Source organism: Microtus pennsylvanicus, chromosome 7 (assembly GCF_037038515.1).
Source record: "Microtus pennsylvanicus isolate mMicPen1 chromosome 7, mMicPen1.hap1, whole genome shotgun sequence".
In the NCBI taxonomy this organism is placed as follows: domain Eukaryota; kingdom Metazoa; phylum Chordata; class Mammalia; order Rodentia; family Cricetidae; genus Microtus; species Microtus pennsylvanicus.
The window spans coordinates 75,817,269-75,837,113 of NC_134585.1; the positions used below are offsets into that span (position 1 = coordinate 75,817,269).

The 19,845-nt window shown below is 42.8% G+C and overlaps 2 protein-coding genes and 1 long non-coding RNA gene across 5 annotated transcripts in view; 2 read left to right on the top strand and 1 right to left on the bottom strand.

The window, feature by feature from the left end:
• Positions 1–7,494, top strand: part of LOC142854828 (calcium-activated chloride channel regulator 3A-1-like) — a 23,911-nt gene extending 16,417 nt beyond the window's left edge. Inside the window, exons 9-14 of the mRNA XM_075981163.1 lie at positions 1,510–1,610; positions 2,348–2,572; positions 2,888–3,158; positions 5,094–5,261; positions 5,743–5,976; positions 7,151–7,494. Of these exons, the coding sequence (XP_075837278.1) occupies positions 1,510–1,610; positions 2,348–2,572; positions 2,888–3,158; positions 5,094–5,261; positions 5,743–5,976; positions 7,151–7,494 (1,343 nt within the window). The remainder of the gene's footprint in view (positions 1–1,509; positions 1,611–2,347; positions 2,573–2,887; positions 3,159–5,093; positions 5,262–5,742; positions 5,977–7,150) is intronic.
• Positions 1–13,473, bottom strand: part of LOC142854831 (uncharacterized) — a 27,902-nt gene extending 14,429 nt beyond the window's left edge. The window contains exon 1 of the long non-coding RNA XR_012911378.1: positions 13,394–13,473. This is a non-coding gene — a long non-coding RNA (uncharacterized LOC142854831). The remainder of the gene's footprint in view (positions 1–13,393) is intronic.
• A 1,019-nt stretch (positions 13,474–14,492) lies between these two features.
• Sh3glb1 (SH3 domain containing GRB2 like, endophilin B1) overlaps positions 14,493–19,845 on the top strand; it is a 29,315-nt gene continuing 23,962 nt past the window's right edge. The window contains exon 1 of one of the 3 annotated variants that reach the window (XM_075981165.1): positions 14,493–14,871. In XM_075981165.1, coding sequence (XP_075837280.1) covers positions 14,800–14,871 — 72 coding nt within the window. In that variant the 5' untranslated portion in view covers positions 14,493–14,799. The remainder of the gene's footprint in view (positions 14,872–19,845) is intronic. The other 2 variants (XM_075981166.1, XM_075981167.1) reach the window with 2 other exon arrangements.

Consider the following 19,845-nt stretch of genomic DNA (forward strand, 5'->3'; position numbering starts at 1 on the left):
CATTCAACCCCACAGTAAAGATTTAGACATGTCATATTTCGGGTGAAGAAGAGGGAAACTGCAGGCTATAAACGATTTTCTCAAGACCACAGTTAAAACGCTGATCAGGACTGCCCATCACTCTGCTCAGCTCCCACCATCTCACAAAATCGGAGTCTGGAATATTTCTGATTTTTCCCTTTCTATCCAGTGTTTCTGTCACAACCTACCCCATCCTCACAATTCCCAAAAATCTCCCAGTTTGCGGCATTTATTAGTTTAGTTGCTATGCACGGATTGGTGTGTTTCTGGCAGGAGCTAGTCTAATTCTTGCTCTTTGTGATCTGTTCTTTCCCAAATCTTCACACCCAAGAAATCTTTTTTCACAAACATCATTTATGCATTTTGCCTATGTTTAATGTATTATAAACTGTCATCCTCAAGCCGGGCAGTGGTGGCGCATTCCTTTAATTCCAGCACTCAGAGGGCAGAAGCAGGTGGGTCTCTCTGAGTTTGAAGCCAGCCTGGTCTACAAGAGCTAGTTCCAGGACAGCAGGGCAGGCTTCAAAACTACAGAGAAAATACTGTCTCAAAAAAAAAAAAAAAAACAGTCATCCTCTAATGTCAAATGTGTTTTGATTCAACTAAGAAATAAGCATGTGGTTCTTACGAGCAACCTCCAGTCTTACCATCTATAGAACCACTGGGTCCTTAGGTCAGTTTGACTAACCTCAATCTCACAGTCTATAGAACCACTGGGTACTTAGGTCAGTTTGACTAACCTCAATCTCACAGTCTATAGAACCACTGGGTACTTAGGTCAGTTTGACTAACCTCAATCTCACAGTCTATAGAACCACTGGGTCCTTAGGTCAGTTTGACTAACCTCAATCTCACCGTCTATAAAACCACTGGGTACTTAGGTCAGTTTGACTAACCTCAATCTCACCGTCTATAAAACTACTGGGTCCTTAGGTCAGTTTGACTAACCTCAATCTCACCGTCTATAAAACCACTGGGTACTTAGGTCAGTTTGACTAACTTCAATCTCACCGTCTATAGAACCACTGGGTACTTAGGTCAGTTTGACTAATGCACTTATATTTGACGATTAACACACATAAAATAAAAAATTTGCCTGATTCTTACATTTTCAATTTATCTTTATCTTACATATTTTGAGTAAGATTGTGGTTAATATGAGTTTACAGTAACTTCAGAGATCTGCTGAAAGTCCATGAGACTCTGAAATCTCGTCTTTTGTACAGTGTTTGGTTCGCATGGGCTGGTGAGAAAGCTGAGTGAGTAAAGGTGCTTACCTCCAAACTCCGCTCAACTCCTGGACCAACCAACACGGTGGAAGGAGAGAAGCCACTCTATCAAGTCCTATGACTTCCATGCATGCACGCGAAAGGGCACACACACGCTAAATAAATGTCATTTTAATTTGATAATAAAAAGGAAATTGAGTGGATGCTAAAGCACGTGGGGGATAGCACATTTGATTTTCCTATGTAAACTCCCCTTTAGGAGGACTGCGTTTTTATGCCAACAAAGATCTAACTGCCCTGATGGATGCTTTCAGTGGGATTTCAGCCAGCAGTGGCAGCACCTCTCAGCGGGCTCTGCAGGTCAGCACTTTGTAAAAATACTTTAGTTGCAATAAACTCCTACTATGTCGCTATTTCACGTTCTTTCTCTAATAAATCATTTTTGCCATAAAAAATATTTCCATTGTGAAAAACGCCATTCGTGAATTTTCTTTTATATGACATAAACACCTTTTTTCTTGCATTCTTCTAGTCTTTGGTTGTTGTGTGTGTGTGGTGTGTGGAATATTTGTTTAACCAGGCAAAGATGTGTGCAATTGTTCACGCTGCACTTGTTAACTACATAAAGATGTGCTGCGTTCGCGCTGATTAAATAAAATTAACCTCGGCTCAGAGAGGCGAGTTAGCAACTGGTTGACAGGAAGTAGCAGGGAGGAGCTTAGCGGGCAGGGGGTAGCTCAGGGGTCTTCACCCTAGCCTTTGAATCTCAAGTTTTATTAGGACAATACAGATTTAGTTAGAACTAAATTCAGTGGCAGAAACAGAGCCGTTGTCTGAGGAACAGAATTGTTTCCAGGCTACAGCCTTGGTGTGTTGGGTCACTACAGTCACTGTAATGGAGAGGGAAGAGGGAGGAAAAGGAGAGGGAGAGGGAGGGAGAGAGGAAGAGAGAAATTTGGAAAGTGTTTTAATTCTGTGTCATTGTAATTGAACCTTAAATATGAATTTAAGATTACCAGGAACTACCTACATATTAAAATCCCATTACCTGAAATAACAAATGGGTTTTCTGTGTTTGCTTTTTATCTCTCTAACAGTTGGAGAGCAAAGCCTTGACTATTGCAAGGAATGGACGGATAAATGGTACAGTGCTGGTGGACAGCACCGTTGGCAACGACACGTTCTTTGTTGTCACCTGGACAGCACAAAAGCCAGAAATCGTTCTTCAAGATCCGAAAGGGAAAACGTACAGAGCCTCAGATTTCAAAGACGATGAGCTGAATATGCGCTCTGCTCGACTCCAAATACCCGGCATCGCAGAAGTAAGTCTGTTCTTTTCCCTGCGTTTCATTAACCCGGCCTTGTGTTAAGAAATAGACATGTTACGTTGTCAGTATGAAAACAATAGCTGTGGTACTTTCCATTAAAAAGTAAGTATACTACCTAAGCATTCAAATCTATATTACCCATTCTTTTTTAACAATCATATTAAAATCATAAGATACGTGCTTAGCATGAAGTCTGGGTTCCATCACCGGTACCCCCCAATTTTTTTATTTTGTTCAAATTTCCAAATAATGGTACATCACAAGTAGCAGGAAATTATTAGTAAAGCTCTTAAAGAAATTTTTTTCCAGACAGGTACTTGGACTTACAGCCTCTCAAATAAGAATGTCATACCTCAGTCGCTAATGGTGACAGTGACCACTCGAGCGAGAAGTCCTACCAAGCCCCCAATAATCGCGACTGCTCACATGAGTCAAGACACAGCGCGGTACCCTAGCCCGATGATTGTTTACGCCCGAGTCAGCCAAGGGTTCTTGCCTGTCCTGGGAGCCAGTGTCACCGCCATTATAGAAGCCGAAGATGAAAATAAAGTCACACTGGAGCTGTGGGACAATGGGGCAGGTAATGGGAACCTGCATCAACACCACTGGATTTAAATTCTCCTATCAGATTCTATAACTTCAGAGTCAATACTCTTTTTTGGTATACTTACAAATCTATTTGAGTAATGATGTCTTTAAAACATTTTACTTGGTTATCTTAAAACAAGCTTAGATGTTTACTTTGGTTAAAGTCCATTATCAATCTCATGTTGCCTGTGGAAATTAAAAGTATAATTTTTCCATTTTCACTAATGTTAGTGCTTTGTGTAAGCTCTCTCCATCTACTTACATTTTCTTTGTCTTGGTAAGCTTCCTTTATAATATTTTACATACTTACAGCTTTCCATACACACATATCCCATGCTTTAACCATATTCACCCTTCAACACCTCCTTTCTGTCTCTTACTTCTCCCACTAGTGCCCTCCATCATCCTGGTCTCACATCTACTTTCAGATATATACAATTTTATTTATCTACATAAAATCCAGTTTCACTGGGCAGCGATGGTGCACGCCTTTAATCCCAGCACTCGGGAAGACAGGTGGATCTCTGTGAGTTTGAGGCCAGCCTGGTGTACAAGAGCTAGTTCCAGGACAGGCTCCAAAGCTACAGAGAAATCCTGTCTTGAAAAACAAAATAAAAATTCTAGTATCTACAAATTAGAGAAAATATGGAGTTTTGTCTATATCTGGTTTATGTTGCTCCACATGGCAATCTCCACTGGTATCCACTTTCCTGCAGATGAGACTTTCTTCCACATGGCAGTCTTCATTTGGTTGTTTACTAGACGGAAATTTTTTTAGTTCCATGTTCCATTTGTCAGTTCTTGGTTTTATTACCAAGTTATTGGTGTCTTTCACAGAAAGACCTTTTGCCTATGCCTATATCCTGAAGCGTTCTTCTCCAATGGATTGAGAGTTTCAGATCTTACACCAAGGTGTTTGATCTGCTCAGAATTCATTTCAGACAATACAAAAAATAGTGTTCCTGTTTCATTCTTCTACATGGATGCGTCCCGTCTCCAGCACTCTTTGTTGAAGAGGCTATCTTTCTTCAATGTGTGCGTCTGGCATCCTTGTCAAGAATCACATGGTTTCAGTGTGTGGGTTTAATGCAGTCTTCCCTGCTGTTCCTCTGGTCTGCATGCATCTCTTATGGCAGTACCATGCTGCTCGCTACTGTGGTCCTATACTAGGACTTACCAGACATGGTGATATCACCAGCATTGTTCATTTTATTTTGGATTGATTTGGCTATTCTGGGTCTTCTTTGTTTCCATGTGGATTTTATAATTACTTTTTGTATTCCTGTAAAGAATGTCATTGGGCTTTTTATTGGAATTGCATCAAGCTGTAGATTTCTTCTGGCTATTCAGTCATTTTCATAGTATAAAATTCTGCTGCTGGCTAAGCATGGAAGGTCTTTCCACTTTGAGGTGTCTTGTTTCAATTTCCTTCTTCAGTGTTTTATTCCTGAGTATTTTTAAAGGTTTTAGAAATAGCATTGTTTTCCCGATTTCTTTTTCAGCATGTTCATTGTCGACATAAGGGGGAGCTACTGACTTTTCAGTCAGTAATAATTGCAGCTCAGATAAGCCTCATTGACCACAATATTGTCGTTGCACAAAAGTTGTCTGCTGATTTTCTTTATGTTGGTGTTGTATCCTGCTACTTTGCTAAATGTCTTTTTCAGTCCTCAGAGTTTTCTGAACAAGTTTCTATTGTGAAATAAAAGTAAGTGCTAATGGTAATTGAATGCCTCTAAAATAACGGAGTTATATTTCTAAAATGACAGAGTTAGAACATAGTCAAGCCAGACTCTGAATCAAAATACTATGCTCTAGGTCTAACTATCCTGCACTCGGTGATAAACTCACACCAGCAAGGCCTGTGAAAAGTGCTGGTTTTCATTTTAACTTACTGCATGACTGATTATTGTGCTCCATTATCAAGGTGCTGATACTGTTCAAAATGATGGCATCTACACGAGATATTTCACAGATTATCATGGAAATGGTAGATACAGCTTGAAAGTGAATGTCCAGGCAAGAAGAAAGACAGCCAGACTAAGTTTAAGACAGCAGAGCAAGTCTTTATACATGCCTGGCTATATCGAAGACGGTAAGTAGCAATAAAATAGAGACGTGCTACCTGCTTCAGGAAATCACATAAGCAAACACGGAAAGGGATGATATGTGTGGAAAACCCAAGCATACAATTATCTTTGGGATTCAAAATCATTTTCAGTCGGTGGACTCAGCATAAACCATGTTTCCACATACTTTGTTAACGTTTTCCTCGGTTTGTTTCATTTACAAAATCCATTTCCTGAGCTCATGAAAAAGCCCTGTGCTAAAAGCTAGAGCTAGGGAGCCGGATGAATCCTTGTCATCAAAGAACTCGTGCAAAAGCAGTAGGTTAGGACAGGTTAAAAGTTAGTTTTATCATAGTACATTTCAAAATGATAGATATAAAAATGAGCTTTTTTCTCACTTTTCAAAGGCTATAGTCAGTCTACATGAGCCCTGAACAACTATAAGATCAGCATGAGACAAAGAACAGACAATATGAGAAATACAAACATCTGGGGTATTTTTTATAGGCAAAATTATAATGAATCCACCCAGACCTGAAATCCAAGAAGCAGAAACTCCAGTGGAAGACTTCAGCAGAGTAGCCTCTGGAGGGTCGTTTACCGTGTCTGGAGCGCCTCCTGGTGGCAACCACGCTAATGTGTTTCCACCCTGTAAAGTCACTGATCTGGAGGCCGAGTTTGAAGGAGATCACATCCACCTTACCTGGACAGCCCCTGGCAAGGTCCTCGACAAAGGAAAAGGTAAGCTTGGTGCTGAGTTTTACAGTATTCAGTATGCAAGAAATTAAATTACATTTTTGCATAGATACTTACAAAACATGTTGCCAGGAAATAATTTCAGGAGTTCTTTGTTCCACTGGGTTTGTAAGGGGCGCATACTTACCCAGCAGATAAGAGTAATATGCATAAGTGTTGTTTATTTAAAAATAAAAATAAGGTATTCTGAATGGAATCTCATTGGCATTCTTTCCCAAAGTTTTTCCAGTATCTCATTTATGAGTAATATGTATGGGGCCTCTACTATAGGTCACTATTAGCTTATTTTTAATGTAAAAACTGAAATTTTTTGGAATTAGCCAACTTAAAATTTTTATTTAAAAATTCCATATTTTTATCTTAAAATTATAAAAATCAGTCTTTAAGATTATGAGCCACCCAATCACCTAGAAAGATGGCTCGGCAATCAAGAGCACGATTGTTTATCCAGAGGACTCAGATCCAGTTCCCAGCACCCACAAGGCAGGTCCCAACCATCTGTCACTCCAGCCCCAGGGGACTCTCTACTGACCTTCTTCACGGCAGATAAGCACATGAGGTGCAGGCAAAACACCCATGCACATAATAAACTACTAAACATTAATTTTAAAAAAAGAATAGAGGAGAGGAATAAACTGAAGGTGCCGGTCGAGGTCGGCCCGGGTCCCGAGCACACCTGTACTTAGTGCTCATCACTTCTGCGCCCTGTGACTCACCCTCAGCTGCTCTCCGCTCGTCTTTCCCTGGGTGCCCCACCCCCCCCCACCCCATTACGCCTTCTCTCAACGTAATAAAAAGTCACAACAGCTGCTCACGGTCTTTACTGCACAGAAACATTGTGTGTCCCTTGTCCTAATTTAAAACTGAGTTCAGCTCTTTCTAAGTCTCTCCGAAAAGAAACCTGGGCTCATGGTGGAGAGCTGGTATCAATGAAACTGAATTAGCTTTTCTCCGATTTTATGACTGGACATCTTTTAAATAACTGTTCCTATCCTTGTGTTTAAAGTCAGTGAGATGGGATACCCAGACACAAACTGTTCCTGGGCTCTCCATCACTAAAGCTCGGCATGCAAGGCTGGTAACTCCTACGCAGGCGCAGTGCAGTGCAGAGAGCCGTCCTCCTGACTCTAACGAACTCCTGTCTCTGTCTCTTTTCTAGCAAGCACATATGTCATCAGAATGAGTCAGCATTTTCGGGATCTCCAAAAAGATTTTAGCAACGCTACTTTAGTGAATACTTCTGGCCTGATACCTAGAGAGGCTGGCTCAAAAGAAAATTTTGAATTCAAACCAGAAACTTTGAAAACGGGAAAGAGCACCATGTTCTACATTGTAATTCAGGCCGTCAATGACGCCGGTTTCACGTCAGTGAACTCCAACATTGCGCAGGCTGTCAAGTTCATTCCTCCAGAGCACAGTGTCTCCGCACGGGGCCCTAATATTTCTGCCATCCCTCTGACAATTTGGGGGTTAATTGTGATTTTTAAATATATTTTAAACTAGAAATTATACTAGAACTAAAATGCAATCTTGTATATACTTGCTAAGAGTTTCTTTAGAATGAGTTTACTAAACCCACTGTCAGCTAGTCAACAACTGTAATACAGAAATTAATATTCGAAGTTATTAGAAAAATTGCTAGACTTAACTAATACTAATTATTTTGCTAAATAAAAATCAAGACTAACATGTCCTCAATCATCAATCATTCCATTTATTATGGAAATAGATCTCTGTTCTATTTTCATAGTGTGATTCAAATTCACATTCTATGTTAATAAAATGAAAATTTATACAAGCCACCTGAAAGGATTTGTGCATAGATAATAGCAAACAATTTTATATTTGAATTATCTGTAACATAATTGACGAGAAATACTTCCTGTTTGCACAACTGAAGTAAAAAGGAACTATGGAAGTAATTTGTAAAGAAAAATGGTCTCAAGTGGTCAGAAAGTCAAATGTCTTTTGTCATTGGCTGAAGGTGTTTTATCGGTCCTAGGCGCAAAATGACGAGCAAAGAGTGCTTTTGTTCATGAACTGTGGGCATCATAACGGAGTTCTGTTTCTGTCCTGGGGCCATCATTTGATCCTAGGAGTATTACCAAGATGTGTAATTAGAACGGGGATTTTTTTTCACTGCTGTAAACTTTGCATCCAGAGCAGAATTAGATATAGAATAGACAGTCAATAAACATTTTTTAAATAAGTTCATTCTTTTATACTCTCAAAAACAAATATAGCCCAATCATATCAACAATACCTACATAATATTGTGTGTGCATGATAATGTGAGAACTTAAATAAAAGTGGTCTACTTTATAACACTAATCTTAACTAAAGCATAAAGTTTCAAAAAATCATGTATAAATGAATATAAGACCTCAATAGAATGTAAAAGCTAATACAAGCTGGTAGTGCTGCTATAGTATGATCTTCCTAAGGAAAAAAGTTTTATTAGAGAACAGCCCTTTCTTATAGGCAAGATTTAAAGAACTTTTAAATATCTAAAAGGAAGGAGCAACATGAAATCATGAAACATCAACAAACCAATTTAAAAAAAACATATGAGGGCTGGAGAGATGGCTCAGTGGTTAAGAGCACTGCCTGCTCTTCCAAAGGTCCTGAGTTCAATTCCCAGCAACCACATGGCGGCTCACAATCATCTGTAATGAGGTCTGGTGCCCTCTTCTGGCCTGCAGGCATACACACAAACAGAATATTGTATACATAATAAGTAAATAAATAAATATTTTAAAAAAAGAACATATGAAAAACAGGGTTACCTAGTCGACTTCATGCCATTAATCTAAAGATGATTTAATATAAAAATAACATCGGTACATGACCATATTAATCACTGAAAAAATACTCAGCAAGTTCTGATGAAAAGAGAAGGAATAGAAACTTCCTGGTGCCTTACACGGAGCCTACAATTGGTGATCCTAAAGAAGCTAAGTAAGAAGGTGAACCAAAGGAAAAACATATAGTTATCCTCTTGGCTATGGGAAGCAGACAAAGTTGCCGGGGAGAAAATTGAGATCTTGGGGGTGGGGTGGGATGGGGGTAAGGGGAGCTGGGGAGAGAAAAGGGAGAAGGGGAGGAAGGGGGGAACTTGGAGAAAAAGGAGGATTGGGATAAAGGAAGGTTGGATAGGGGAGCACGGAAGCACAATTCTTAGTTAAGGGAGCCACCTTAGGGTTGGCAAGAGATTTGAACCTAGAATGGCTCCCAGGTGCCCAAGCCGAGGTCCCCAGTTAATTCCTTGGGCAGCTGGGGATAGGGAACCTGAAATGACCCTATCCTATAGCAATACTGACGAATATCTTGCATATCATCATAGAACCTTCATCTGGTGATGGATGGAGATAGAGACAGAGACCCACACTGGAGCACTGGACTGAGCTCCCAAGGTCCCAATGAGGAGCAGAAGGAGGGAGAACAAGAGCAAAGAAGTCGGGACCACGAGGGGTGCACCCACCCACTGAGACAGCGGAGCTGATGTATTGGGAGCTCACCAAGGCCAGCTGGACTATGACTGAAAAAGCATGGGATAAAACTGGACTCTCTGAACATGGCGAACAATGAGAGCTGATGAGACGCCAAGGACAATGGCAAGGGGTTTTGATCCTACGTAATGTGCTGGCTTTGTGGGAGCCTACCCAGTTTGGATGTTCACCTTCCTAGATATGGACGGAGGGGGGAGGACCTAGGACTTACCACAGGGCAGGGAACCCTGACAGCTCTTTGGACTGGAGAGGGAGGGGGAAAGGAGTGGGGGGAGGGGGAGAAGGGTGGGAGGAGGGGGAGAAGGGTAGGAGGAGGGGGAGGGAAATGGGAGGCTGGGAGGAGGTGGAAACTTGTTTTTTTTTCTCATTTTCTCAATAAAAAAAAAATGACAACGCTCATCAAAGCAAAAAAAAAAAAAAGAAACTTCCTGGTGGAGGGAGTTTGATTGTATTTGGTAAATATAAAGATATACACACTACTTACAGGGATGTCCATGTGTGTGTGTGTGCGTGCATGTGTGCGTGTGTGTGTGTACGTGCGTGTGTGCGTGTGTGTGTGTGTGTGTGTGTGTGTGTGTGTGTGTACGCATTTGTGTTCTAGAATCCGTGAAGAAAGATACTCACTAGATCTGGATCTGAGGGTGGATGCTTGTAATCCCAATACTCAAGAGACTGAGGAAGGAGGATCACAAGATTGTGACCAGTGTGGGCTACATAGCAAGACAGTATCTCAAAATGCCAGTACACAAACTGTAGGTTAGTTTTGTTAAGAATTAAAGCCAGAAGGGTGGAGAGATGGCGCTGCAGTTAAGAGCCGGGGCTGCTCTTCCAGAGGAGGAAACTTCCATTTTCAGCACCCTCATGGAGACTCATAGCCGTCTGTAACTCCATGTCTAGGGAATACAGTACCCTCTTCTCAGCTCTGTGGGCACTATACACATGTGGTGGACATACATTCAGGTAGGCACACTATCAATACACATGAAATTTGAAAATTAAGAATTAAAACAAAACCTCTAACTATTCAGGAACTCGACAGGTAAGTAAGGTGTGGCACATTCTTGCAATCACCCTCCCAGCGAGCTGGTTGCCCTCTACTGTTATCCTAAAGCACTGACCAGACCTGGGCAAGGAACAGGACTGATTGGCTTACACGTCCCAGTCCCAGTCTGTCACTGAAGGAGTTTAGGGCAAGAACCATGGAGAAAAGCTACTTACTGTCTTGCTCACTCTGACCTGCTCAGATATACAGCCTAGAATCACACACCCGTAAGTAACACCATCCACAGTGGATTGGGCCCTTCCACCATCATCAACCAAGAAAATGCCCTCACAGACAGGCTCACAGGCCCCTCTGATGGAGGCAATTCTTCAATTTAGGTCCCCTCTTCCTAGGGACTCTGGTTTGTATCAAATTGACAAAAAAAAAAAAAAAAAAACAGGGTATACAAAACTGAAGGATACTTTAAAAATATTTCAAACATATACTGCTAAGTAAGGAAAACCACAGACGGGCAGGTAAGGTGTTTTATAAAGTCCACAGATTAAAATACAAATGTTTCTATGCTTGTTTGTGGATATAAGTGGGCAAGAAGCACACTAACCTCTTCAAGTGAATACTTTGGACAGGGACAGGAAGGTAATTTAAGCTAACGCTATTGGGGGTTTTTAAAGACTTACCTTATTTTAAATTATGTGAATGGGGGAGTGGGTTATGTGCACCAGAGTGCAGCTGTCAACAAACGCCAGAAGAGGGTGTCTAATCCCTTAGAACTGGAGCTGCAGAGGCTATAAATTGCCTGACATGGGAGTTGGGATCCGAACCCTGGTCCTCTGTGAGAGCAGCGAGTATCTGTAACCTAGCACTGGGTGCTGAGACAGGGGGATCCCTGGGGCTCAATCAATCTTCCTCTGACCTTGTCGTGCATGCACATGGGCACATGTACACGTGTATCTACACATACGCACGCACACATGCACATGCCACACATGAAAAGTTAACTAATGAAATAAAAAGGAATGCTTGCTTATATCTTCCAATACCATTGAACACTGCTGACTCAGTTTTACTCTCTATCAATACTGAAAACAATTTTGAAAAGCAATACAAGTTGGCAGAGAGAGGACAAAGGGAAGATAAGTAAATACACGAGTTCCTATTATCTCATCTTTAATATAGTAATGAAATGATTATGTCTAAGATTAAAGCAAGTAGCTTGGAAAAGAGAAGAAAGGAGATAGTGATGGGTGCAAAGAGACACACACCTGTATCCCAGCACTCAGGAACCTAAGTAGGGAGATTACAAGTTCAAGGCCAGCCTAGGCTAGAGAGATCCTATCTAAAAAAACAAAAAAGGAAAAAGAAATAACTCATACAAAATAACTCTGTATGTGCCCCCCCCCATTCCATTCTATTACTCTGTTGCTCTCATTCTCATGTTTGGACCTGATTCACCCATGCTTCGTCCATATTTACAGAAAAAGACAATGAACACATGCCAATGCTGGCTAATTCTGAGCATTTGAGTTACCAGTCTCTTTCATCATTGTTCATTTCTGTGCTGTTTAAATATTTTGATGGCCATGCACTTTATTCATTAAATCACTGAAGTATCTGTTTTAAAATCCAAAAATAAAAGCAAAAAATGTTATGCAAGTGTAGGCATGTACACACGCATGCACATGAGGGCACACCTATACACAGACAGAAGTTGAAGCTACAAGCAGCGTAGAAAGATACAATTACAGAATCAACGCTGCCCACCCTTCTGCTCCTCAGTGTCCCCATGTTGCCTTCCCAGAAGCAAGCACAGCACCTAGACAGTTCCCTCCCTCCCTTCCTTTCCTTCCTTCCTTCCTCCCTCCCTTTGTTTCCTTCCTTCCTTCCTCCCTCCCTTTGTTTCCTTCCTTCCTCCCTTTGTTTCCTTCCTTTCTTCTTTCCTTTCCTTTCTTCCTTCCTTCCTTCGTTTCCTTCCTTCCTCCGTTTCCTTCCTTTCTTCCTTCCTTTCCTTCCTTCCTTCTTTCCTTCCTTCATTAAAGGAGCTGGTGAGCTGACTCAGAACCAGAATTCAGTTCTCAATCCTCCAGTGTGGGTCACTGTCTGTAACTCAGGGGATTTCTCTTCTAGCTTCTGAACTCAGTGGACACACACATGGTCCATGGACAAACATATAGACAAGACACCCATATACTTTTTTAAAAATCATTCTACACCATAACATACAGATACACTTGTCTGGTATTGTTCCTTAATAATATATGGCAAATTTCAGAGATAATTTAACTTTTTAGTTTTGTTTAAAATGGCATTAAACAGCAAATTTTGGAAATACTATCACAAGTCAAAAGATAGACGACAGAAGGAATTACAGTTTGTTTCAACACATTTTAACAGAAACCCTCCCCCTTTCCTCCTGCAAGTTTTGTTTTCTCTCAGTTGGGAATGGAATCCATGACCTTACATGTACACTTGTAAAATTCTACCCACCTGGCTACATCCTCAAAATTTTCCCCCAATTTTTTCAAATTATAGAGCTGGCCTGAAACCTGAAGAGAAGTTCTGGGAGCATAAGACTCCTCTAGTTCTTGTAAACGGCAGCAGAGCCAATGCTAATAGCTGCCCGTTCTGTTCTCTCCTTCTCCGCTAACACAAGCTCTATTTTATCCAAGATGACAATATGTACTGTTAAAAATAAGAGCTACTATTCTCCCACAAACGCCCTTCGTTTCTTAACAGGGCACATTACATTTATGAGATTGAATTGCCATTGTGAGGGGCTAAAAGGCCCAGTTCTAGCTAGTGAGGTGAAAATCAAAGTTTACTAGCTGGGGGATAGGGAAATGCTTGACTTCAAATAGAGAAAGAACAAATAGAGAAAGTACTTTTGCCTTACCCTTCATCTGCTTTTCGAGTTGAGACTATATGAGGTACCTAGAGGTTCCGATGCATCTTGAGACATAAAGATTAAAGCTACATGATAAGAGTTGCAAAGCAGAACCTAGCATATACAGTGGTCCGGTCCCTGGCATAAGGGAAGGAGAGAGAAGGAAAGAGGGGAAAGAACAAGAAAGAAAGAAAAAACAGAAAGAGGACGATGAGTTTGAAACCATCCTCGGGTATCTGAAGGCAGCCTGGGTTGCATGAGGCCCTGTCTCAGAAAACAGAAAGGAAATTAGCGGAGCGTGGGGGTCACGCCTTTATCCCAGCACCAGGAATTGGAAGGCTGAGGCCCTGCCTCACAGTTAAGAACTCAAGTGTGAAAGAACAACGCATAGCAGGGTAGGATCTGGGTTCCCCTTTTGTCTCTCAGACACGCACTCAAAGATCCTCCCAAAGCTTTGTTTGTTTCCTAGACGATTCTAAACATGTCTCAGACAATCACAAGCCATCATAGGGGATTGATCTCTTCACCACAGACTCAGGGCCTGGCAGTGAGTGAAGCCATAGCAGTGTAGGGGACAATAAAAACAAAGGTCTCCACTCAAGCCATAGGTAGCCCTGGACACCCGGCCACATGCAGGAAATCCCTGCCAGCGATTCTGTAGCGACGTTCTATTTATGCTTAAAGAACTTTAGCCCATGCTTTCCTGTCAGAGATACTCACCGAGGCTCCCTGGGAGAATCAGGGCGGGTGCACAGCAGCCCAGGAGGCTCCTGCTCTTGGAAGAACTTCCACTGATGCTCTGACTAGTGACCTCCAGGGTCGCTGTTCTGAGAGCCTCAGGTAGGAGCTGCACCCCCTCCAGGGGTCGCTGTTCCCCCAGACCCACTACAGCGACTCCACCCGGCGGTGAGTCCTAGGCCGGCCGCTAGGGGTCGCTGTCCCCCCCGGACCAGTGCACTACAGCGACTCCACCCGGCGGTGAGTCCTCGGCCGCCCGCCAGGGGACGCTGTTGCCGCGAAAACCCCCGCCGAGGCCACGCCCCCACGGTCGGTTGTTTTCCGCCGCCCGGGAGGGAGCGGGCTCCACACTGCGGGACCGCGGGGCCGGGGCGGGTGTCTTCCCTGACGGACGCGACCTGCGTCCCGGCGGCGGCTGCTCGGCGACGCGCCAGGCCCAGCGTGCGAGCGGCCGGCCGGCCGGGCGCGCGCTCTCGGGTCGGGCTCGCCACACCCTCCGCCTCTCCCCCTCCCCCAGGAAACGACAGCTGCGCGGGGCTGGCGCCGCCTCCCGCCACCTCCCACGTCCGCCCTGCCGTCGCCCGGCGCCCCAGCCCCGCCGTCGCCGCCGCGGCGCCCCCCGCCTCCCCGCTAGCCCAGCCGGCGGCTCGGTCCCGCCGCCGCCGTCGTCGCCCGGTATGAACATCATGGATTTCAACGTGAAGAAGCTGGCGGCCGACGCGGGCACCTTCCTCAGCCGGGCCGTGCAGGTACGGCGGCGACGGTTGAGGACGGGGCGGTGGCGCCGGGGAGGCCGAGGGGAGGGCGACGCCGACGACCCGGCCTGCTGCTGGGCGCGGCCTGGCGCCCCGGTCCCGCCGGCCGTTTCCGCGTCGCTCTACCCAACCGCCGCTCGGCGCCGAGCGAGGCGAGCCCGGACGCGGCCCCGAGCGTCCGCCACCCCGGACACACCTTGGGCTCACCCCGGGCCGGAGGCCTCTGTGCCCCGGCGGGCGAGCCAGGGCAGGCTGAGCACCTCTGCGCCACCCCCACCCTTCCCTTGGGTCGCCCTCGCCCTCCAGGCCGCGTCCAAGGAGGGAGTTTCCTTTTCCTGCCCCACTGCCAGCTCTGTTCCCACCAGCCCTCTCCGCCCCTGGAGCAGCCCGTGGGGGGAATGGAGATCGCCTGTCCCTGTCGGCGTCCCAGCTTCACCAAGGACGCAGGAAACCTAAAATTAGGGGCGCCCTGACCCATTCCCCAAATAGGATCTAGAGCAGGGGTGAGAAGCGGGCAGGACTCGTGTTGTGGTGGCCGTGGTCACATTGGTATGCTTCTGGCACCCTTGGAGGGGGAGAGTTCACTGCGTCTCCTTATTCTGTAATCAAGGAAGGGAACTTGGGCAATAGGGAACTTGGGCAGATTTTTACAGTCAACACATGATTGCAAACGCAGTTAAATCTCTGAACAGATGTCAATTTCACAACACGGGTTATAAACAATCTGGTATTTGTGTTACTGACATAGGGTAGCAACAGAATTCTCTTCTGTAAGGAGAAAAGTAATGCCCCGTGTGCCAGAATTACACCGAACTATACGTCTCCCTTCTGTTACTTCATTTCTTGTATCCTTTACCCCAATTTTATTGACACCGTTGATATCATATTGAGTTGTCCTTGGCAAAAGAATGGGAGAGTCCCCCAATTAATGACCGCCTAGCTTATGAAAAATAGTGTGACGAGCAGTTTGCTGTCCATTTAACATATTCGCTGCACCCTCTGTCACCTTGCCAGAGACACAGTGGTAACCCTCCTTTGGATAAAAGGAAGCAGCCTCAGAGATGTAAATAGCTTGCTTGACTTGTGTGGCTAGTTGTCAGCTGTTGCCCTCTGGCCTACTCCAACACTAGAAGCTGGTTTTTCTGAGTGAGCACTGCAGGCTTATGTGTAGACTAGGGACACGAGGCGGCCCTAAAAGACCTTGAAGATCATTTGTTATCAACAGCGAGTAACTGAGAGATGGGAAATTCTAATTCCATCTTGCTTTTCACTTCCTGAGCCGATGTGATGAGTGACAAGCTAGCTGCCGTACTTTGTCCTTTATCCTCCGTCCTTCCCAGATATGTATGGCTAAATAAATGGGAGACGAAAGAAAAACATTTTTAGACTCAAGTTCAACTCCACTAGAGAATAGAGTCTGGTATTTTTTGTTTAGTGTTGCTTACCTGTATTCTGGATATTTAATGAAGATTTGACATTTCAGAATGCCATAGCTTAATACAGTTGTTTCAGACACATAATGTGTTCTGCTTCAACAGCGCACATTTATGAAATTCAATCTAAATTATTGAGAGACTCAGTTTTAAAAAAGTAAATCTAGAAAAACTTAAAGCTGCACTTCCCAAATGAATTTTAATTGTTCGTTGTTTCAAGTGCTTTTTAAAAAGGTTTTTAAGTTGTATCCTAATATGTGAGCTGGCAAATAATTTTCAGTCTTATTCAAGAATATGTTCCATGCTTAGCTTCTGTATTAGGAACACCACTGACTAGCAGCTAATACACTCAACAAAGTGTTTCTCCTCATGAAACTTAGAGTCTCACAGAACACAGACTAGAGTAGCAGGTTGGTAGTGAATAGCGTGCCAGTAGAGGCGATTGTCATGTTGCAGCAATGGGGGAATTCGGCATGCCCTTCTCAGGATGAGTACAGACCTGAGTGAAGTAATGAGACACAGTGTGTGGAGGTTTTACTTGGCTTTTGTTTTGGAAGAAAGGTATCCCAGACAAAAGAAACAAGTTCAAAGACTCTGGATCTCTAGGGATACTGGGGAGGTCCAGTGGGAAAGAGCTGTGGCCACACCGGCTGCGGGTGTTTGTGATTTAGTTGGCAGTCTTGGCTGTCACATTAGCCCTGGAGCATGAGAAAAAGATGTGTGAAAAAGGACCCCTTGGATTTTGGATTCAACCATTTTTTATTAAAAAGGGAAAATTTAAAATGGAGAAAGTCTCCTTTAGTATTAAGGTTCCTTTTATATTGTCTGTAACTATTAATGCCACATGCTGAAATATTATGGTTAAACTTACAGTTTGGGGTTTGCTGTACGGTTGAGAGCAGATTAGCAGAGCAGTGATAGTTATTGAAGCTGAATTGTGGGTACAGGCTTACAAAGTTTCATTATACTGTTTCCACTATACTGTTAGTTTTTTGTATGTTTTTTGTATGTTTGACACATTCCACGGTGTTTTTTAATTAAATTTTTAAGGAAAAGGGGGTGTTTCTAAAATAAAACATTAAAGCTAGAATGCTGGCATAGTAGTTTACAACAAAACCCTGTTTTTATTCCAGCATTTAGTCAATGACCAAGTTACTCCTCTGAGCTGTGGTGATGCGGGTACAGTGCCAGTGCCAGCTTCGTGCTAGGAATAGTTGTAAGAGCTGTGAGCCAGGCTTTCTCTGTCTCCAAGGAGTTGCCTTTCAAATTAGATTGGATGTTAAAAAAATGGACCATTCCCTGGGCAACTACTGTAGGTACTTTCATGTCACCTAGACATTTTTATTAGAAATTAAATTTCTTGTTTAAAAAAACATGAGTCAAAACTATTCAAGTATATAAATAGGTAGATAAGTCTTGACTTACAACAATATTAGGACAGTGTATCCTAACTCATCACAGTCCCTGCCTTAAAGCAGTGTTTAGAGAGAATCTGTGAGTTAGACGTTCTGTCCTCATGCTGTTTTCCTGTGCTACATATGAAATCGTATGAAAAACCGCATCCGATTATACTTTTTGAGAAGTTGGGCCCCCAAATGTAAGATCCTGGGAAATTACTATTTTTATAAGTTTGCATTTTGATAAAGAAACAGAAATATAGCATTAGCAATGTTACTGTGTATCTGTCCTAGCCCCCTCCCACTTTTTTTTTTAATTCAAGATAGCATTTAAGCCATCCTTAATTTGGTAATTAACTGAGTATCTTATAAGAAGCAAAGATAGACCTCCAGTGCTGTAAACAAGGAAGCACAGGGTATGGTATATTTGAACTATGGGAGTAAAATGAAGATTGTTAACTTCTTGAGGTCAGCATAAAATTATTCAATCCCAACTCTGACACCTCAGACAAAATGTTTAATAACTCCAACCCTCAGCTTATTCCTCACTAGAATTATTATCCCTATCCTGTAAGGTTTTTTTTGATATGATACATACCTTAGTATATGGAATTTTTGAACATAAACTGAGCCCTGACATTGGGAAGTTCAGAAGCATGACAAAGATGCATTATCTTCTTTGGGGGGAAAAAATCATTGTAGAAATAAGCTACACATGGCTGCGCATACCCCAATGCCTAAACTCAGGAAGTAAGGCAGGAAAATCAAGTTGAAGGCCAGACTGGGTGTATATGCATGGCTGTCTGCCTCTCAATAATAATGATGATAATAGCAAATGTGTTAAAATTTTTGAAAAACTAATAACCAAGCTATGTTTACTGAAATATGAGGCATATGTATGAGTATAGTAATGCTAGAAAACTGAGTGTGAATGTGGGAATGTTTGCAGGTCTTCAGTGCCGTGCTCATGTGGGCCTTCCTCCACCTGTTTTCTAGACTCTAGGGAAACCTGCCTTTTATCCATGCGGAGGCTGCTGTTACTGTCTTTGAGGGTTTGTTTTGTCCATTGTCTAAAGTAAAAGTTTTTATTTTTGTACAGTCTTACTGTATATGAGTTGGAGTTTGCTTTCTATCGCTGTGATATGAGTCTTACTGTATATGAGTCACTGTTGGAGTTTGCTTTCTATTGCTGTGATAAAGACATAATTAAAACCAACTCGGAAAGAGTTCACAGTCCACCAGCAAGGGAAGCCAAGGCAGGAACCCACGGAAGAGACCAGGTCCACCTGCCTACAGATGATTCTACCCATAGTGGGCTGGGTCCCCCTACCTCAGGTTCACAAGAAAATGCCCACAGACATGCGTACAGGCCAATCTGATGGAGGGAGTTCCTCCTTTAGTTTTTTTTTTTTTAAACCAGGTATATGAAGTTGACAACCATGATTAGGTGTCACAGTTAGATATTTATTTATAAGTTATATAAAGTTTGCTTTTTTCTTGTTTCTTTGAAGACTCTAAATCCATAGCAAATAAATGGCTTGTTAAAAATATCATCTTTGCTCTCTTATATTTTCCTATATTTTTAAGACCAAAATATAAAAAATAATAAGCCGGCCGGGCGGTGGTGGCACATGCCTTTAATCCCAGCACTCGGGAGGCAGAGGCAGGCGGATCTCTGTAGTTCGAGACCAGCCTGGTCTACAAGAGCTAGTTCCAGGACAGGCTCCAAAGCTACAGTGAAACCCTGTCTCGAAAAACCAAAAAAAAAAAAAAAGCCAACGGGCCTACTAGACTGAGATTATGAAGTATTTTTTCCCAAATAACTAACTTTATAATCATTAACTCTGAAATACTGTCCCAAACTTGTCTGAGTCCTGATAAATTCAGTGACAATTTCTTGAGTTACTGTCATAAACATGTTTTAATAGTTTCTAATCTGTACCTATAAATCTAGTGTTTCTAAACATGTTAGACAAAACTGAGATTTTGCATGCTAGACAAGGAGGGGCTGTATTTCCCTCACCCTTAGATAATACGTTTCAGTTAGTCCTACCTTGTAACAGACCAAACTTACTAGTAGAGTACCTCACACAAAGACTGACCTAATAGATAATGATGTTTAAATTCATGATGTTGAC